At 34.5% G+C, this 20,090-nt stretch overlaps 1 protein-coding gene across 2 annotated transcripts; it reads left to right on the top strand.

Moving 5' to 3' along the window:
* The first annotated feature begins 6,524 nt into the window (after nt 1-6,524).
* On the top strand, nt 6,525-19,589 carry LOC102978307 (amine sulfotransferase-like). Of its 2 annotated transcripts, XM_007119779.4 has the most exons (7): nt 6,525-6,616; nt 8,437-8,588; nt 10,426-10,634; nt 13,495-13,621; nt 14,569-14,663; nt 17,165-17,351; nt 19,014-19,589. In XM_007119779.4, the coding sequence occupies exons 2-7, from the start codon at nt 8,447-8,449 to the stop codon at nt 19,133-19,135; spliced, it is 882 nt and encodes a 293-aa protein (XP_007119841.1). In that variant the 5' UTR covers nt 6,525-6,616; nt 8,437-8,446; the 3' UTR covers nt 19,136-19,589. The 2 variants fall into 2 exon arrangements, with proteins under 2 accessions (XP_007119841.1, XP_007119842.1); XM_007119780.4 differs by lacking the exon at nt 6,525-6,616 and having other exon boundaries at nt 8,166-8,588.
* The last annotated feature ends 501 nt before the right edge of the window (nt 19,590-20,090 follow it).

Raw genomic sequence — 20,090 nt, 5'->3', positions numbered from 1 at the left:
TAAACGAGGAGTAGAATCAATGTGAAAGGATCATATAAAAAAATCTACTAACCAGGGAGCATATTTTAATACACATATTAATTTGTGCTGCTCATACAAATGTTAATTATATAATTTTATTACAAAACAAAATGAATAAACTGTGCTTAGATTAGTTGTCATGAGTTTGATGAACACTTTTAAATTTTGAAAATTAAAATGATTTGAGAGATAGTTTGCATTTGTAACCTATATGATAAAGGGATAGACAAAAAGCATGCAAGATGAATTGTAAATGTATGGAGAGAGTTTTCTGTAGCGTGTACATTTTCTTTATATGCGATTAAATTTAGGATCAATCAAACATTAAAAATCCTTTTATTCTTTTATTTAAACCTTAAGTCTTTGGTTTAAAATCATTGTGAATGTCAAAATAGAGAAATCTCACGTAAACACATGCATCTATTAATAATTTACCAGATCACAAAGTTTGAAGGGAGATCAAAGGTTCAAAAATGGATTAATTATTTAATGGTTCAATTATTTAACTATTTGTTTGAAAATAGTAGTTGTGTAACCGAAAGTGGGGTCTGGCTGCTTGCCGCTCAAAAGCCAATAAAGAGGCAAGGTTTGTGGAAAGGAAAGCTCGCTTTATTTCCGAGGCCTGCAACCGGGGCGGGGGGAATGTCTGTGCAAGGCCAACTGCCCCCCACTGACAATCAGGGGGCAAGAGCTTTCTTTTATAGATGGCGCGAGGTGGCTCCATGCAAAAACAGCACAGTCAGCTCTGACCGTCATCTTGAAATCGGTCATCGGTGGTCTGACCAGCGTCATCTTGATTGTTTTAAGTACAGTTAATCTTCAGTTCCAGGGTCGGTTTGTTTCCATTTCTTTGAAGCCAATTCTCGGAACTGTGGCAGCCTGTGTCATGGCTATAGCCTGGTCATCATGTAGTTAACTTCTTCCAACTGGTAGGTGTTTCAGTATCTATAAGATAGCTCAGAGGACATGGCTCAGAATATTATCTACAGCCCTTGAGGGGGAACTAAGGGGCCTTGACTTTGGTTAATGACTACATTATTATGTGGTCTCATTTGACTGTTTTCCTTTGTTTCTGCATTTTCTCACTTCTCCGATTAAACTTATCAGAGAAGTAAGAATATTAGAGTTTTTCCACAGACAAAAGGCAGATGGAGGATCCGGGCAAGGACCATAGGGTCCTGCTCCATTTCAGCTGTACCTATAACTGTACCCAAAGCATATTACTCACTAAACTAATTCCACCACGTGGAATTTAATTTTTACATTTCATATTTGAATATTTAAGATAAATTATTTTGGTAACTAGAAAAATATAGGTGAATCTGTTTATAATTCCCAAATAGAGAAAAACTCATGAAGCATAAAAGCAGTGGAAGAAACTTAAAAGAAAAAATTTAGGAAATTTGCAATCATAAACAGTTCAAGTGCCACTGTCCTTAATAGTCAACAAATGGAAACAACTCAATGTCCACGTACAGTTAAAAAAACAAGTAAATTATGGCATTTCAGATAAGGAAACACAGTAAGGATGCATGCATTACGACTACATGGAAAACATACATGAACCTCAGAAACGTAATATTCAGTGAGAAAAACCGGGCACTTGTTGAATGATTTGTTATGTAAGATTTAAAAAACAGCAAAGTTACTCTATGGGTTAGAAGCAGAGTTGTTACCTTTGGGGGATGGTGTAGTATCTGGACAGGTAAATGAGGGAATTCCCGGGGTGTTGGTAATATTCTTTTCTTGAGTCTTAGTGCTGGTTCCCTAGGTGTTGTTACTGACAATTTTCACTGGGACGTGCATGTACAATTTGTGAATTTTTCTGTATTTATGTCATAATTAATAAAAATTGTGAAATAATTCCTGAACATGCAAACGTTTTGTGAGACCAGACAACCAAAAGCTTGCCATTTATAGAAAATGCAAAACATTTAGTCATAATTAGCAAAAGTTTAAAAATGCAGAATGCTCAATGTTAGAAAGACTAGGATGAAAAAAACTTTCTCATATATTTTTGTGGAAATGGAAATCATTTCCAATCTTCTTTATAGCAATATTGATACAGGATCAATAGTCTTAAGAATCTTTACGTCCTATTATCCTGTGATTTCATTTCTAGGAAGCTTCTCAACTCCTTTCAATTAACTCAGTTTTCTGTAATTTAAATTTTACCTTCACGCCAGTTTTTTTAAACTAACATTTTTTTTCCATGTCCATACAATTGGATTATTTTTTTACACAGTTAAAACATCTATTTACATATCTGTGGGAATATGAATCTGAGGTTTTCTCTCATTTTAAAAATGATTTCCCTGGCATTTGGTCAAGCACATTGTTGCAAATAAGAATAATCCACTTCTGACCAGTTTATGCATAATATGATTATGATTGATAAGATTCAAGGAATCAGAAGAAATTGTCTTACCTTCCTGAAGAACTAGAACCAAAGGGTATGAAGCCATTAGGGATTCATATATTTTTTCAATTTTTTTCTCTCTCTCTCTTGTCTTGGAGTTTCGTGGTCTCTCATTTCTGTGTTCTTTATGTGAAGAAGACATTCTTTTTTGTGTCTCTGAAGACTAGCTGTGCTTCAGCATGATTGTAGTCAGACACTAAGTCCAAATGAAATTAGTTCAAATAACAAACAGAGATAGGCTGGTGTTGTTGAATTCACATGAAAACTCCAGGGCGAGAAAATGAATGGTATAGGTTAGGTCATTTAGCTTCTGTGAGCAGTCAACTTAAGGTCAAGGGAAAATGGTCATGGAGTATAAGCACAGCACATAGAACCTTGTAGCATCCTTGAAAGGATGAGATAGATATGAAAAAAAATCTATTAAACTTGCTATGGCTTGAATTATCCCTAAAGGACATGTTAATGTCTTAACCCCCATTACTTCAAAATGTAACATTTTTTTTTGGAAATAGGGTCATTGTAGATATAATTAATTATATTCAGACACTGGAGTGGTGTGTGTCCTTAATCTAATAAAACTGGTGTCCTTATAAGAAGAAGAAAGATATGGAGTGAAATGGCCATGTGATGACAGAGGCTGAGTTTGGAGTGATGTAAGCCAAGGAATGGCAAAGATTTTCAGCAAACACCATAATCTAGAAGCTACAAGGAAGGATTCTCACTTACAGTCTTCAGAGGGAGTATGGCAGTGTTTAATTTGACTCAACATGGAAAGTGCTTCTTCAATTCCAACTGACAACCCTCTAGGGAATATTTTGGCACACTGGTCAACCTATAATTATAAACCTGTAAATGAAAAAATTTAACACTGTGTGGTCACAATATTCTTTAGACTCTGGAGACAATTTGTTTAGATGAAACTCTTTTGAAATTCCAAAACTGGCCCTTTTCCCATGTGCAGTTATAGAAAGGTGGCTTGATAAAATACTTTTTTCAGAACACTGACCCTGAGAGAACAAAAATATTCTTAGGAGAAAACTTGAAGTTAACTCTTATCATGTCCTTGAAGTACAAACACAGCCCACTTTGCCTGGGACTTCAGCCTTGGGTTAATTAGTAGAACTTCAAGCCAAGGGAGGAAAAAAGGGAAGAAAAAGAAGCCTTTTAAAATCAAATGTGTAAATTTGACTATTCTGACTGTTATTCATAAACTGGTAAGTTTAATTGCAATGCCTGATTCATGAAATATAAAAAGATGAAACAAAGAGATCTCTGTTTGGATGTATGTATGTCTCAGTATGTCTTTGTCTTTGGATAATATTGCTGAGGTTAATTTGAAAATGAGCTTTATTTAATTGGCTTAAAGAAAGGTAAGTGCTTACAAATGAAACAAATCTAAATTTACCTACTTTTATCTTCTTGCAAGAGGGAAACTAAAGATGTTTATTAGACACATGTCTTGTGCCACTTTGAGAGAAGAAATTGTGCTTTGGGAAAATGCATGTTTTTAGAGGTTATAGAATATGTTCTTAAATTTGCTAATCAGAGAATGCCAATATGACAAACAATTCACAATTGCTTTCTTCTTAGTTCTCACTAGAGAGCAAGGGTTTTTTTTTTTAAGGGTTAAAAATTATAATATGTAATTAAAACTACTAAAATGATATAGTAAACATTTCAATGTGTAATGCAAGTAGGAGATACATTGCCAGCGAGAGAAGAGATAAAGACTGGAAATATTTTTGTTGAGGAAAATAATGATGACAATAATTTTGTCCTACAGTTGGCTGTTTCTGGATGGAAAAAATAAGGGACAAATTAATATGAATCCAGAAAGTGATAAAAGGGTTGTGAAAAAGGCACTTTGAGAAAAGAATTTTGTACATCATTAAGACTGAGCTCCTCATTGTCAGACTTCTGCCATTCTGATGACCTTATAGCATGGAAACGGTCTATTCCTAAATCAGGAAATTTAAAATGAATAAACAATAGCTGTATATTTTTAAAAATCAGGGCTATGGGAAGTCCAAGATGGCCGCTTGACTTTTCCTGGCTCCCTGACAAACCTCATTTTCTATTCTGTGGGTTAAAGTTTTCCCTGGCTGCAGGGCTGATGCCCTCACAATGAAAAAGAAAAGGTTAGAAAATGTGTTTCCCACTTGGAGTGTACTTTCTACAATCTCCAGTGATCAAGACATCCACTTCACTGGACAAATCATACAAGCCTTAACAAAAACTTCATGAACTTCTTGAAATTATCACTGTCACTATCATCCTCAATCATCAGCCAAGGTCAATGAAACTAATGGAAAAACTGGGCTCAAACAGAACAAAGATTAATTATACGGGATTAAATGAACTGCTAAATATGACTAATTTTTATGACTTGTCTGACATACTACTGGCTTCTAATGTTTGTTTTTCAGATATAAAAAAGCCTTTTCCTCAAGCTACTCATGATTTACAACAATTTGGTAATTTACACTTGTGGTTAAAATTAAAATATTTTTCTTTTCTTGCTGCCTGGTTCCTCCAGAAATTGGAGACTCTTGGGTTCTGAGCAACCTTATCAGGTGAATGGAAAAAACTGTCTCTTGGCATGTGCAGGAATCTAGATATTTTGATGACCTGGAAAAGAGACAGATTTGTCATATATATATATATATATATATATATATATATATATATATATATATATATATATATCACAGGCAGAATCTGAAGGCAAGCCACTGGCATGGCTTTCCTGGCCTTGAAAGGCCTTTTAAAAGTTCCATCTGAGATTCCTAATGAAAAGTTTCAGGGCAGCCAATTTAAAAGAGCCTATATGAGCAATTACATTTATATGAATAATCAGGCCATGTTTATTGAAACCAGACTTATTTTGTACAAATCAGCCTTAATTTAGCTGGATTTAGTAAAAATGAGGATAATCCAGAGAGAAAAATTATGTTTCAATAGTATACGTTTGTGGATATTGAAGTTTTGTATTTACTGAGGCTTTGCATTTATTATCTATGTCCAAGATGCCTCCTTGTTGCTATGTTACATTATTATAAAGTTTAATTGAATTAGTAAAAGAATATTCTAAGCCTGTTTCTAAAGCAGATCACAGTAATCTATTTTTGGTTGAAGATCGGTTGCCCTGTGACCTACATCTAAGAGGATATGCATACTGGAAAAGACATCATTTAAAGGACTGTCTCCAAACTAAGTAAAAGGACTGTTATCAGGTACTCTTAACTAGCACATGTACAACAGAACTGAAGGGAATTGACTCCTGAATTTGTATTTCCATTTAAGAAGGGCCTCTGCATTGGACTCTCTATAGAAAAGACTGCTGACCCCAAATGACACCCACACCAGGACGAGAAGAAGACAATAGCAGTGGAAGACAGCTGACATAAAAATCTGGACCAGACCTGTAAGAACCATCCAACTAATTCAATTGCACTGTTACCAAGTGTTTGTCTTCCTATCAAAATGGAAATTTGTTGTTTTACTTCTAACCATACTTTTGACCCCAATGTTCAGGATGAAAAGAAAATCCTCTAGTGAAGTTGTCAGAGTGTAACTATCCATGACATGTATCACTGCTTGTTTTAAGTGTATTGCTAAAAGCACATATACAATGCTTGTGTAACAATTAAGTACAAGTGATAAAATGTATAGCCCACACAGCATTTCCCCATTAGCATACCTCTGAGCCTGTTCATGATATCTGATTCCCCCCCAATGTGGAGAACTAGGTAAACTAGTTTCTGGAGAGGTTTTTAATCATAAATGGGTGTTTTTGAATTTTGTCAGAAATTTTTTCTGCATCTATTGAGATGATCATATGGTTTTTATCCTGCAATCTGTTGATGTGGTGTATCACACAGATTGATTTGTGTTTTGTATGGATGCCAAAATTAAGTAAACAGGACTACTGTGTACCTGAAATTCTCTAGTATTTGACTCCTTTGGTTTTTCTGGAGTAACCAGATAATCTTAATGCCAACTAAATCTTACCCAATTTATTTATCCAAACTGACCTAGCTGTTTACACCCTAGGACACTACTCATTGGCCAAGACAAACTCTGCAGGGAATATTTCTTTCTCAACCACAAGTGGATCACTATCATCCTTAAAGTTATATCAGAAGTGGATTTTGCTTCCTCAGTTTATCTGTAACAGTGAGTAGAAAAAGGGTAGATTTAGAGCCTTTTCAAGTCTCATCCTCTCTTCAGCATATAAATGTATTAATTTTTTCTCCTCAATTTTCTGTTTTTCCTTCTATTCTTTCAGACTTCAGTGAATGAATAAGAGGGAGACATTAGATGTCCTATCTCTTTATCCAAGCACTTTCTTCTATATTCATCAAGGAGATACAAACAATATATGATTTGCCAATACTGAGATCCTATATGAATCTACACTCTTTTTCTCTTGTTTCTGTGACAAAAAGCTCTCTAATTTTCTCTCTCCTGAGACAGTGCAAGAGAGATTAAGCTTACAAATAGCAAAAAAGAGTGATGTTCAGAATGTTTCTGTGGGCTGCCTGACACTCTTTCCTCTCTTCTCAGCATTCTAGGTTTCTGAAATCGGTGTTTTTTAGGGCATGTTTGGGGTGGTTCTGTGGGGCATCAGGAGGTATGTGACAGTGACTCACACTGTCATCCTTGGCTTTCACTTCAAGTTTGATTGTTTGTAAAGGGATTAATTGTTTCTTGACATGCAATTTAGACAAAACCATATGTGCAGCTTTTTAACAAATTCATTTTCTTGGTGTTCACAGAAATTTTTAAAAGTGCATAATGAAAATATATGCTTGTTCTAAATCTAACGTTATTAGAACTTCTGGGATCCCTCACCTATTTCACATTTAACATTTCTCAGGCATGGCTAATAAAGAAATGCTTGCCTGGTCCAATTTTAAACTTTTTAAAAAATTATTTATTTATTTATTTAGGCTACGTTGGGTCTTCTTTATTGCGTGGAGGCTTTCTCTAGTTGTGGCGAGTGGGGGCTACTCTTGGTTGCGGTGCACGGGCTTCTCATTGTGGTGGCTTCTCTTATTGTGGAGCACGGGCTCTAGGTGTGTGGGCTTCAGTAGTTGTGGCACGTGGGCTCAGTAGTTGTGGCGCACAGGCTCAGCTGCTCTGCGACATGTAGGATCTTCCCCGACCAGGGATTGAAGCTGTGTCCCCAGCACTGGCAGGCGGATTCTTAACCACTGAGCCACCAGGGAAGTCCCTGGTCCAATTTTTGAACAGGTGTATCTTTAGACAGTTTGCTTCTGATTTTTCGCTTTCAGTTTAGATTTATTTCAAAATTCTGATAAAAAACTCCTTTTGGAAAATATGACGATTACCATAAAACATCTTGCAACTATATGAGGGAACATTTCCAAAGTAAATGCAATTAGTATTTCTCATGCAAAACATTTCCCACAATTCATTTCAAACAGTGTATCAGATCTCAAAGCCTCAGAAGCTTCTTTCACAGACAGCAGATTATTTATGCTCCAGAAAAAAAAAAAAACAGAAATAAAAATTGTATTAATTAAAGAATTTTCTATTTCTGGAACAATGAAAAAAAGTAAGAATAAAAATATAAAGTATTAAGAAAATATGATAAAGTGATTAAAAGCATGGACTCTGGCCCACTCTTGCAGCTGGGCCACCTTGAACAGTTTGCCGAACCTCTTATGCCTTAATTTTCTCATCTGTATGTTTGGAATCATGATTATAACTCATTCATGGGGTTTTAGGAAAAGATGTTTAACCTCTTAGTATCTTAGTTTCTTAATCCTTGAAGTAGTTGTAATAACAATACCTTTAGCAACTTTAGGTTGTTGTGAAGAGTAAATGATTTAATATAGAGAAGGTAGTTTGTATGCTAAATGAGTTGATACACATGGGATATTTTGCACGTACTGAACACTCAGGAAGTGTTAGTCATTATTATGAAATACTCAGAACTCTGAAATAATTGTATCTGTTTTTACTTGTAGGTGAATAATTATGGACAACACAGACACATATTTACTGAACTTTAAAGGCTGTTATTTTCAACGTTCTTTACTTGATGTTGACCTTATAGAACATTTAGATGATTTTGAAATTAGAGATGATGACGTGTTTATAATTACATATCCAAAATCTGGTAAGTTTGAGGAATGGTCACCTGTTTTAGTCTTCACCGTGGTTTGGTAATTCATGTGGACAAATGTGCCCTTTTCCAGACATTGATGGTAACCCATCTACATTTACAGAACTGTTTAGGATCACAAAAAGTTAAATAAATCTCAAATCTCTATGCATTTGAAATGCATATATTGTCATTTCTGATGGAATATATGAAGAAACCAAATATTGAACCAAGAGGAGATAGCTGGTAAATACTGACCTGTTGGCTTGGTCTGAGAATGGAAGAAAATATATTTAAAAACCTAGGAAGATTTTTGTTACCATCATATCTCAGTCAGAACTAATTCCTAGTATTCTTTTCAATTACTCTAATTGCTTTGTATTTCCCTAGAATAATGCAATAATTTTAAACTAAAATGAATTGCTCTTAATCCTACATTCCAAAAAAAAAAAAAGACAAAAACCCAACCTTATTTTTTATATTGCACTTTTCAGAACATAGGATGATAGGATGACTGGTGCCATTGAAGCAATGTTGTACGGAGTATTTAATGAGGTTCAAAGATATACTGGAGTCTAAGGCAATTAAAAAAGAGTATTCCTGATTTTCATGAAAATGCTCCAGTCCCTCCCTTTTAATCTACTTTGAAACTCATGACCTTGTTTACTTTCCCCAAATTAGTAACACATTGCTTTACTCCTGAATTCTTCCACTCTCAGAACTTATGAGCACATCTGATTGAGCTTTTTTTTTCCTGCATTAGATGTTAGTGGTAGCTCAGTTTGCTTACTTTTAGGTCAAGCACTGCAGTCCATAAAAGAGTCTTTTCTTTCCCATTAATCCTAGTCTAGTGTTTGGGACACAACACACCAGTCCCCAGTGCAGCTTGCTGGATTCTTGCTTATCTTGGAGGGGAGATTAGTGAGTCTCTATAAATTGCATCAAATCTATCACGTAGGTACATCGGTTGCATAGTGACATTGTGAGACTTTTCGTATCTCACATCCTTTTAGAATATTGATGGTATATTCATGGACAAAAATGCAAAAATCCTAAACCCAATATAAGCAAAACACATTTAGCAATGTTAAAACATAACTACACTATGACAAAAGTGGGTTTATTTCAAGAGTCAAGATTGGTTTAAAAAATTTAATGTAGTTCACCCACATTACTGAAGTATAAGAGAAAGCCTGAATTATCATCTCAATAAAGCATTCAAAAAATTCAGCAGTCATTCATAATGAAAACCATTAGCAAACTAAGGAGAAAAGGGAACTTCTTCAACTTGATAAAGAGAGTTTACCAAAATTTCCACAATATAATGTGCAACAGTGATACAAATAAATATTACATTTAAAAACAGGAAGAAGACAAGAATGCCTGCTATCACTACTGTTATTCAATATTGTGTGGGAAGACTTATGCTACACAATAAGTAAACAAAAAAAGTAAAAGAGGACTTGAGTTCTTAACTTGCCTTCTAAAAGATAACACTGTAAGAAAGGAGACTAAGGAAAGAGAAACAAAGGTAGTCAGAGAAAATTGTGGAAACAGGTTTTACTTGAAGTACAGGAAAGAGAGGAGCTGAAAGATTAATCTGAATCACTGCTATCATGGAGTCAGAACCATCACAGCTCTTCAGAGTGAAAAAGGAACTGAGTCCTTGATTTTATCTTAATTAATTTTAATGTAAATGCAGACAAACAAAAAGTTGGGCAAATTATTGGCATCCTTAGAGCGATTAAAAGAAATAAAATTTCCAAATAATTTTGAGAAGGACAGCCTTACTGTTGACATTTATAATTAAAAATTAACTCAGATTTGAAAACAAGATTATTTGTTTCCACAGGTACAATATGGACTCAGCAGATATTAAGCTTGATTTATTTTGAAGGACATCGTAACAGAAGTGAAACGGTGAACACATTTGATAGAGTCCCCTTCCTGGAACACGGTGTACACAAAGTGGACCATGTCAACAGACCATCCCCTCGTCTCTTCACTTCCCACATCCCATATTATTTAGCACCGAAAGGCCTCAAGAACCGAAAAGCTAAAGTAAGTCACAGAAATAGCTTATAGACATTTTTCACAGACAAAATTACTTTATTCAGATACTGTTTTCCAGCCCCATTCATCCACATCTTTTCAAATGTGACTCCTATAGTCTTTATAATCCTGTTTTACATATTAAAAATGTATACGAAATTATAAGTATATATATAAATTGGGTCACCATACAACATTGTTTGCAGTATAATTATGTAACATATATTAAAAATAATTTTATGTCAGCATGTATAGTTCTATTTTTTAATGGTTTAGTAGGATTTTGCTGTATGACTACACAATATTGAATGTGTATTGATGGACAGGTAGGTGGCAGCCAATGAACATATCATATAGCAATAAACAGTCTCATAGATCTTTGCACTTTTTTGTTCTGATGAAATACTTTCCTAAAAGTAGAATTTTCAGGTTAAAGTGTCCAAAAGTTTTGTGTTGGTACTTATTATCTATTTGCCTTCTATAATATATCAATTCACTTCTCAAATAGCAAGAATGATTTTTTCCTCACACGCTCACCAGAGATTGTGTGCTAGGTAAAAGCAATCTCATTCTTAAGTAACTGGAACCTTTTTGTTTTTAATAAGTTTGAGCATCTTTTTTATATATTTCGAGATCTTGAAATATCTATTATATTCTTTGCCCATTTTTCTCTAGCTTGTCTTTTATTTACTGTTTTGCAGAAGCCTTTATACGGGGGAAATATTTTCCCAATTAACAATTTACCTTTACAAATTGTTGAATGATTCTAATATTATAGAATCAACCTATCAATCTTTCTTTCATAGCTTTTGGATCTTGTGTCTTGCCAAGAAAACATTTCCCCACCAAAAAAAAAAAATATATATATATATGCAAATACACGCCAGATTTTTTCTAATTAACTTTATGTATTTATTTTTTTACATTTCACTGTAAATTATATCTGATAATACATGTGATTTGAAATATGACTATTGAATGGTATTTGCTAGGGGGTTGGCCAGTTGACCATCTATGAGTTGTTAAGTATTTAGTCTTTCCTACTAATTTGAAGTCTGTACTTTGATATACTACGTTTCCATAGTTCCTCCCTCTGACCCTGCATTCTTCATACCAAAACTGGTACGATCTGTTTAATATGTGACAGTTCTTCATATTATAACTGATAAGGCAAATTGCCATCAACTGTTTTTTTTGTTTTTTTCTTTTTTTTCGGTACGCGGGCCTCTCACTGCTGTGGCCTCTCCCGTTGCGGAGCACAGGCTCCGGACGCGCAGGCTCAGTGGCCATGGCTCACGGGCCCAGCCGCTCCGCGGCATGTGGGATCTTCCCGGACCGGGGCACGAACCTGCGTCCCCTGCATCGGCAGGCGGACTCTCAACCACTGCACCACCAGGGAAGCCCAACTTTATTTTTAATATGTTTATTCCCTCAATAATATTTAGATATTGATTAGAATTGATCAATTATATAGATTAATTCTAGGACAATCATTAGCATTGCAGTACTCCAACATTTCATCCTGCATTATTCTGAAGCTCTATTTATCAGGTCTACTTTCAAACCCACCTCATGTGCTGTTTTTCTCTGCATGTTTTTTACACATTTTTTTTTCTGAAGTTGCAGTATTTTATTCCTATTTTATGGATATTATGAACAGGTAATTTTTTCACAATTATTTTTTCTGTTTGGTTATAAAGTAAATGGCACTGATTTTGGTACATTATTATATTTGGCTTCCTTAATTTCTCTGATTAGTTTTATTAATTTTTCCTATATTCTCTGGAATATATTTCTTCTTAAAATAATAATACATTTTATATTCCTTTACTTTCCAGTATCTGCACTTCTATTTCCTTAGTTAAAATCTGCAGAAAAAAACAGAATAATGGAGGTGATGATGAATGTTGTTCTCTTGTCTTTGTAGCATTTTTAATATCTTTTCTTGGTTGTGTTTTTTTGTTTTGCTTTGTTTTGCAATTGATTTTTGAGGCACATGATGCTGAGAAATAATTTTTTCCTGTTCTTAGTTTACTTGGAGTTTTACTTTTTTTTTTCTTTTTGCTGTTCAGAAAAGGTCTACTCACATAAAATGCCTTTTTTGACAAATCTGAAGGTACCACGTCTCGCCTCCTCCCCAAACCTCCCTTCAATTTGTAGTGAAATGAAATTCATTAATAATTTACTAATGTTCTATTTCTGGAATAAATCCTACTTGTTTATAGTTTAGTACTTGTTTTAACATACTGCAAGAAGAGTTTTGTTTTCTTTTTTCTTTTTTTTTTCCTCTCCCGTTGCGGAGCACAGGCTCCAGACGCGCAGGCTCAGCAGCCATGGCTCACGGTCCCAGCCGCTCCGCGGCATGTGGGATCTTCCCGGACCAGGGCATGAACCCGTGTCCCCTGCATCGGCAGGCAGATTCTCAACCACTGCGCCACCAGGGAAGCCCTGTTTTGTTTTCTTTTACTCAGAAATTTTTATCTGTACTTATTTAAAAATATACTTTAATTTTTTGTGATTGCTCTATCTTTATTTTAGTATTGCTTTTATTCTAGTCTTGTAAAATAAGTTTAGAAGCTTTTGGTATTTTTGCTAAGTTATCAAATAGTTATAAATGTAAATCAACAGAATTTTTTGAAGATTTAATTAAAGTCCATTATAAGTATATCTGACCCTGTTACCTTCATAATTCCACATTTTTCCTTTTTCTTATGCGTTTATTGAAATTGTCTTTCCCTAAAACAGTATTATGATTTTCCTAGATAAAATAAATTATTGTGCATTCATATGATGCAATACTATGTAGATGTTAAAAAATCTGTTAAGATAACCAAGAATTGTTAAAATTGTTTCACTCTTCCCCCTGCAGATTGTTTACATCTATAGAAACCCCAAGGATGTTTTGACTTCATATTTTCATTTTTCAAATTGGTTAGTTACATTTGAACCTTCAGAAAACATAGAACATTTCATGAAAAAGTTTCTAGATGGAAAAGGTAACTATTAATTCATTTCTCAGGCCACATGTTTATGAGGCAATGTTGCTGTTTAGTCAACAATTCTCAAACCTATGGAACAAAGTTTGGGGAGATGGAGAAGGGTAATCATAGAAGGGGGAATTGCACATAAGCAGTTACTATTGTCTGTCAACTTAATCTGTCACCCAAAGGCTTTTCTATCCTCAGCAGGACCACTCTGGGGATTGTCAAGGTTGCAAAGATATATTTTGACCAAATGAAAAGAGATCTACAAATGACCTAGCAATTCAAACTGGCTAGATCCAAAGTTAGATCCAGGTGTTTCAATATAGCTAATGTTTAGGTTGAGTGAAGTTTTTGTGCTCTGTTATGGCCCTTGGGTAGGCCTTATATGGCAGCTGTGAAATGTTCATTCCAGCACTGAGGAGGATTAATTGATGCAAGAGGCTTGTGGAATGTGCAATCAGGGCTCTCACTCATTTCAAAAATTATATTCAGGTTAGCTAAATATTGGATTGGCCAATAAGTTCTTTGGGGTTTTTCTGTAACATCTTATGGAGAAACCCGAATGAACTTTTTGGCCAACCCAATATAAACAGATAGCTAAACTTGCTCTGAACAGATATTAAAATAGGCGACAAGAGGGGAAATAAAGACTTATGTTTTCAGGCGGAGGAAGTAGGAAAAGGAAGGGGCTTACCTTAAAGAAATCTTCAAAATGAACTCTTTGAGATTGTTTTTTCTGAATTCCCTATTCCTTACATACACAGAGTACCTTGCAAAGGCAGGTTTCTGTGAAAACCATGTACTTGTTTGCCCAAACACCATTTTAAAAAGGTAGCATAGATCTAGTCCAGTGGTGGGTGCTTGATTTGTCTTGATGATCCAGAACAGAAAAGAAAAACTGTAGTTTGCTGTTCAATAAGTGCAACATCTTTACCTTCTTATGTATTAATTTTCCACAGTGATGGGAAGCCTTTGGTTTGATCACATCAGAGGCTGGTATGAACACAGACATGACTTCAATATTTTATTCATGATGTATGAGGAGATGAAGAAGGTAGGAGGAGTGTTTTGTTTTTAAAATTATTCCTTTGAGACCCTTTCTTATTTTGGTTAATGAACTGCATTCTCCTAGTTATCTTTGTATCACTGTATAGACTATAATTGAAGCTATGATTGTGCATAAAATTGAGAGTGGGAAGGGAGAAAGGTAGAAAAAGAGGAGGAAGAAAGAAAGGGAGAAAGAGGAGAGAGAGAAAAAAAAGAACTAGAGTCTGTAATTGAGAGACATTAAGACAAATAGTTTGGGTACAGAGAAAAAGCCTACCCAGGTAACAGAAAAGATACTATCAGAAACGTAGCAAGGGAAGTACCCCTTTGTTGTACTCCTTTGAATTCTTGTGGGTTTATACCCATAAGTGGAATTGTTGGATGATATCGTAATTATATACTTATTTTTTTGAGGAACCACCATACTATTCATACTATTTTCCATACTGACTGCACCATTTTATTCCTACTAGTAGTACACGAGGTATTTCTAATTACTCCACATCTTCATCAACACTTGTTATTTTATTTATTTATTTATTTAAATAATAGCCATTCTAGTCCTTGTGAAGTATCTCATTGTGGTTTTTGTTTTATGTTTCCTTAGTGATTAATAATGTTGAATATCTTTTCATGTGCTTATACATTTTTAATATATTATCCTTGGAGAAATATATTTAAGCCTAATTCATTTTGAGTTAATTTTTGTAAATGGCATAAATGGCATACCATAGTTATCCTTCTGCATGTAGACATTCAGTTTTCTCAAAACTATTTATTGAAAAAGCTGTCCTTTCTCCGTTGAATGATCTTGGTACCCTTCTCAAAATTCATTTGATCTTATATGGAGGGGTTTCTTTCTGGGCTGTACATTCTGTTCCATTGACCTATCTGTCTGACTTTATGTCAGCACCACACTGTTTTGATAAATGTGGTTTTGTGGTAAGTTTTGAACTCAGGAGTCTGATGCCTCCATCTTTCCTCTCTGTTTTCATGATTACTTTAGACTTGCAGGGTCCCTTGAGAGTCCACATAAATTTTAGAAGAAAATGTCACTGGGATATTGATAAGGACTGCATTGAATCTGTGGATCACTTTGGGTAGTACTGATATCTTGACATTATTAAGTCTTCCAATTCATCAACATTGGATGTTGGTCCAGTTATTTGTGTCTTCTTTAATTTCTTTTGCAGTGTCTTGCAGTTCTGAGTACACAAATCTTTCACCTCTTAGTTAAGTTTATTCCTAAGTATTTTTTTCTTTTTGCTGAACTTGTAAATGGAATTTTTAAAAAATTTCCATTTGGATTTTTCTTTGTTATTATATAGAAAAGCGACTGACTTTTGCCTGTTGGTTTTATACTGTGCAACATTTTAAAATTTGTATATTAGTCCTAACAGTTTGTTTTGCAGAATCTTAGGGTCTTCTATGTATAAAATCATATTGTCTGTGAAGAGAAATAATTTTACTTCTTTTCCAGTTTGGATGCTGGTTATTTCTTTTTCTTACCTAATTGCTCTGGCTTGGACTTCCAGTACTATGCTGAAAAAAAGTGCCTTGTTCTTGATCTTTGCAAAGTATCTTCCAGTCTGTCACCATTGAGTACAATATTAGTAGTAGGTAATTCATATATGACCTTTTAGGTGGAAGTAGTTTCCTTCTTTCTTCCTTCATTCAGTGTTTTGTCACAAAAAGGTGAAGGATATTGTCAAATGCTTTTTCTTCATCAGTTGAGATAATCATGCCGTTTCTTTATCTTTTTTCTGTAAATGTGGTATTACGTTATTGATTATCATATGTTTAACCTTGCTTGCATCACAGGAGTAAATCCCACTTGATCATGGTATATAACTCTCTTAATGTGTTGTTGGTTTATTTTGCTAGTAATTTGTTGAGGATTTTTGTATTTTTATCTTTCGTGATATTGGTCTTTAATTTTCTTTTCCCATAGTGTTTTTCTGGCTTTGGTATCAGGATAATGCTCCTTATTGAATAAGTTTGAAAATATTCCCTTTTTTTCAATTTTTTGGAAGAGTTTGATGAGTACTGGTGTTAATTCTTTAAATGTTTTGTAGAAGTCGCCAAAGAAGCCATCCAGACCTGGGCTTTTCTTTCTTGTGCCCATGGTATTTAATTACTTGCTTGACTCTACTCATTATGATACTGTGGATTCTTAATGAATCCAGATAGCATGTTATTATTCTCTTAACCTTCTCCAGCATCTTGCACAGTTTTTTAAACTTATTAGGTATCCTAATAGTGTTGGTTATTTGAATGAATTGAGGTGAGTTCTCCTTATAAAATCCAACAGTAGGATGCTCTAACAGAGCTGACAACCAGAGCACTCATTTTCAAAGAACAAATAAGGTAGGAATATATTCTTGTCAAACTTTAGACTTAGAATAACCCCAAGCACTTTCAGTTTTCCAATATGTGATAAAGATGTTGGTCTGTAACTCATGTATTCCTTATAGGCTTAATAGACTCTTATACACACAATTTTTTCAGGATCTCAGAAGTTCTGTGCTTAAAATCAGCAGTTTTCTTGAAAAAGAACTGAGTGAAGAGGACTTGGATGCTGTTGTGAACCAGGCTACATTTCAGAACATGAAGCTTGATCCACAAGCAAATTACAATAATATTCTAAAATCTGAAAACTGGACAAGAACAAATGAAGGAGATTTCCTACGCAAAGGTGATGCTCAGTGGTTAAGAGGAGCAAAATGTTGAATGTTTTCTTGACTCCTTGGCCCCTAGATTAATTAAGGAGTGCTTCCAACATTTCTTTCCGAGCACTGCCATCTGGGCCCTAGAGACGATCAAAGATTCTAACTGAAAATAGCCTCTAAAAGTATCCCTGGAAACAGAACCATTCTGACTTATAAATATTAGGTTCTTTCCTTCTAGTATAAGTGACCCTACTCTTGAAAATTTGTTAACAAGTCTTATCTGGAGGCAAAGGATATATGTGACCAGAATAGCTGCAAGTCTTTGTTTTATATTTCCTAGAACATCCTAGAAGTAAAGTCAACACGTATTTTGTTTTGAGAGACGGGGTTTGAACTATTGTAATTTCCTCATGTGTTAGATTTCCTTCATTGTCAAAAGTAGACTGATACCTCATTAACCTAATCTGCTATTCAATTATTCAAAAATGTGTGATACATTTTTATTGTGATCCTATAACATTCCAGGAGTTAAGAAAGAAAATATTTTCCTTCTGACACTTCTTAAGCTCAAAAATTTTTTAATTTAATCTTTTTTTTTTTTTTTTTTTTTTGACCGTAAGTGGGCCTCTCACTGTTGTGGCCTCTCCCGTTGCGGAGCACAGGCTCCGGACGCGCAGGCTCAGCGGCCATGGCTCACGGGCCCAGCCGCTCCGCGGCATATGGGATCTTCCCAGACCAGGGCACGAACCCGTGTCCCCAGCATCGGCAGGCGGACTCTCAACCACTGCGCCACCAGGGAAGCCCTTAATTTAATCTTTTAACGTACATCATTCTAAAACATAATGGGTACTTCTCTAATTTATTCATATTTTATTCCCTAAAATATTCATAAATTAGCATTATGTGATGGGCATTGATTGATCTTAATTATCTAAAGATCTTATTGAAATTGATATAGATATTGATATTTTTTAAAGTTATTGTTTCTTCTTTTGTCCCATGTATTATCAGTTTTCACTTCTCATTGCTCAATCAGTTTACATATAAAGCATTTTTCATGCCCATAAAAGCTTGCTTACTATTCCACATTCCAACAATAACTTTACATAAGAAAACTGATACCTTAAAAATGCCAAATTATTAATCTTCATTGTAAAATTGTCTGAATAATGATGGTTTCAAACTTTTGTCATATAAAACTGCAGCAATGGCAGCTCTGGCCAACCTCTGTGACTTTGATTTCATTACTTGAAAACATTTGGGTCCAATTTTTTTAATGAAGTAGTACTTATCTTGAAGTGTTGGTTAAGAATTATATTCATGATAGATGTAGTTTGCCAAGTGTGGTGGTGCCTGGTACTTACTGAAATATTTTTTAATATTCTAATCTCTTCATGTATTTTAGCTTTATTTTTCCTTCTAAGGAAAGGCTATAATTCAATGCAGTGGCTGGTGGAAGTCTAATACATAAGGAAGTGGACGATAACTTTATTTTCTGTTACTGCATCCTAAGATGTTTTCTTAGCTCATCCCTGTATAAGAAAAAAGTAAGGTATCAAGCCCCATGGGGAACTAACAAATAGACATTTAGCGTGCCTTGGACAACAGATTAGAGTGGGTTGCAGGAAACTTTTGTCCTGATGGTGCTACCTCCTCACCAAGTGCTGTCCATGTGCTTATCCCACTAGGTACCATCGGAGACTGGAAAAATCACTTTACCGTGGAGCAAAATGAAAGATTTGACAGAATATTCCAAATGAAGATGAAAGATTTTCCCTTGAAGTTCATCTGGGATATAAATGAGGAGTAGAATCAGTGTAAAACAATCACATAAAAAATCTACTAGCCAGAAAGCATATTTTAAATATACATACTAATTTGTGCTGCTCACATAAATGTTAATTACATGACTTTATTAATAAACAAAATGAGTAAGCTGTACTTACATTAGTTGCCATGAGTTTGATGGACATTTTGAACATTTTAAATTAAAATGATTTGAGTAATATTCGGCATTGGTAACCAATATGACAAAAGGAAAAATAGCATGCAAAATGAATTCTTTATGTCTTTTGATTTGAGATTGAGATTTCTCAAATGACTGAGATTTCTGTTGAGTGTATTTTTTCTTTATCTATAATTACATTTAGAATTAATCAACATTAAAAGTCCTTTATTTCTTCTAATTAAACATTAATTCTTTGGTTTAAAATCAGTATGAGTGTTGAAATAAAGAAAACACATGTAAACACATGCATCTGTTAATAATTTATGAGATCACAAAATCTGCACTAAAGATCGAAGTTTCAAAGGTGGATTACTTCATGTAATGGTGCAATCATTTAACTATTTGGATTAAAAATAGATGTATTAGGATAGAAAGCCCATAGATAAACCCACACACATATGGTCACCTTATCTTTGATAAAGGAGGCAAGAATATACAGTGGAGAAAAGACAGCCTCTTCAATAAGTGGTGCTGGGAAAACTGGACAGCTACATGTAAAAGAATGAAATTAGAACACTCCCTAACACCACACACAAAAATAAACTCAAAATGGATTAAAGAACTAAATGTAAGGCCAGACACTATCAAACTCTTAGAGGAAAACATAGGCAGAACACTCTATGACATAAATCACAGCAAGATCCTTTTTGACCCATCTCCTAGAGAAATGGAAATAAAAACAAAAATAAACAAATGGGACCTAATGAAACTTAAAAGCTTTTGCACAGCAAAGGAAACCATAAACAAAATGAAAAGA

This window comes from Physeter macrocephalus, chromosome 10, assembly GCF_002837175.3.
Source record: "Physeter macrocephalus isolate SW-GA chromosome 10, ASM283717v5, whole genome shotgun sequence".
Lineage (NCBI taxonomy): Eukaryota > Metazoa > Chordata > Mammalia > Artiodactyla > Physeteridae > Physeter > Physeter macrocephalus.
Note: the sequence above shows the minus strand (reverse complement) of the source record. Positions and strands in the feature narration are given on the sequence as shown.